General features: G+C 41.8%; 1 protein-coding gene across 1 annotated transcript in view; it reads left to right on the top strand.

Moving 5' to 3' along the window:
• Nucleotides 1–1,815, top strand: part of SARC_10285 (hypothetical protein) — a gene marked incomplete at its 5' end in the record, with an annotated part of 13,912 nt that overhangs the window by 10,052 nt on the left and 2,045 nt on the right. Inside the window, 3 exons of the mRNA XM_014295680.1 lie at nucleotides 860–979; nucleotides 1,362–1,432; nucleotides 1,645–1,785. Coding sequence (XP_014151155.1) covers nucleotides 860–979; nucleotides 1,362–1,432; nucleotides 1,645–1,785 — 332 coding nt within the window. The remainder of the gene's footprint in view (nucleotides 1–859; nucleotides 980–1,361; nucleotides 1,433–1,644; nucleotides 1,786–1,815) is intronic.

Below are 1,815 nucleotides of genomic sequence, written 5' to 3'. Positions count from 1 at the left end.
TAACCGACCACGACGAACCGACGACGTACTCTAACGAACAACTACAGTGTGTTATACTATATATATATATATATATATATATGTGTGTGTGTGTGTGTGTGTGTGTGTGTGTGTGTGTGTATGTGTGTATGTATGTATGTATGTATGTATGTATGTGTATATATGTATATGTATATATATATGTATATATATATATATATATGTGTGTGTGTGTGTGTGTGTATGTATGTATATAAGTATGTGGGTGGGTGTGTGTATCCGGCATGCGCAACACTTGTAGAAAAAGTCATTAAGCTGTGCGACTCAATCCATAGAGATTTTCTATCCTAGAGTCACTTTATCGATACCACTACCGAGCTCTACCGTCAAAGACAATTCCGGCTTTGTTGATTCCGTTTCGCCTACACTCTGCTCGTTGGTTTCATTTCATCTGATTCATCGTATCGTCTCTGGTCGCACTGTGCGTATGGTGGTTTATACTTGCATCCTCTGGCAATGTTTGATGCAAGTGTTTCTCGCCTATGGCTGACGTGTTTCTGCTCTTTTTATTACTAACGGGTGGTTGTTGTTGTTGTTTTTAACTTATTATCACAAATTTTGTTCACATAATTTGTTTTCTTCGGAATAGTCGGGCAGATCTGGCATTTTGTTAAAACAAGTGTGCAGCAAGGGGTTAGGCTTTGACGGCTGTGGTCTGAATCCCATGACACTTTATGTGGCTCAGACTTCATCTAGCTTTCTGCTATTCCAAGAAGGATCCTTTCGTTCTGAGCAGATCTGAAGGTTCATGTGTACTTCCCTTTTTAGTAGGGCGTGTTGTTTCCGCTGCAAACAATATGTTTTATCCTCAATCTGATAGTGACGAACACGCCGCAGACCAATATATCATTAAATGACGCATTCTCGAGCGTCATGCCAGCTCTAGACCAGCGCCAAGTGGACAATTTTGTTGAGATATCAGGTCTCAATCATATTCCAGGTAAAGCCGATAAGTCCTATAATTAGGTCCAGATATTTACATAGACCATCGTTGTGTAATGTACGTACCACTTGGCATTTTTCTTGATCAAGATATTATCAATCAACCTGAAGAAACACACTGAATGTAGATTTAATTTCTGCAAAATGCTCTCCCAGGCCAAAGCAAGGAGACGCACAATTGCATATCATATTGCTGTGCACTATGTGCGAACGTAATGAACGAGGTGTATCAAATATTGATTCATCGTAACCATGGCCGTGGCCTTCTCTGATCTTCTATTGAGCTCTCGCAAGGGTCACGCATGATACTATGGGTGCGTAATTCGTTGAGACATCCGTGTGCTCCTACTGTACTGATCTGCTACACTTTTACTGAGCAGGCACGTCCATAGTACGCTACAGTGGACGGCTGAATGTCGTGTTCATCAAAGAGTCTACGTCGATACGAGAGGTATGTCGTTGCTGGAAACTTTGAATGCATTGTACTAAGTGGGCATCTTTTTCAATCAACAAGGACAAGACGACTGGCTAGGAAATTTGCCTCGGCGTCTTGTGTGAGTGTATTCTACACTTGCAGACAGTTTCTTCGCACCTGTCCGCCTCTCATTTCTTTTCGATTCTCTTAATTTGGTGGTCAACTTCAATTTCTACTAAACATTGCAGGATAATGGAATCAGTGCATTCGTGCACAAGTTTATCGCCGAGGCACATGGTTGTGTGCGTGCGTATGTCAGGGCCATGGGAGGGAATGCGCTACTGGCTTGTCAACAGACAGAGTTGAATATCACTGACTCACCACACAAGGTATGGGTGAACATCATCTAGCTATATATA

Source organism: Sphaeroforma arctica, assembly GCF_001186125.1.
Source record: "Sphaeroforma arctica JP610 unplaced genomic scaffold supercont1.1196, whole genome shotgun sequence".
Taxonomy (NCBI): Eukaryota; class Ichthyosporea; order Ichthyophonida; genus Sphaeroforma; species Sphaeroforma arctica.
The sequence above is the reverse complement of the archived record's forward strand: the minus strand, read 5'-3'. Positions and strand labels throughout refer to the sequence as shown.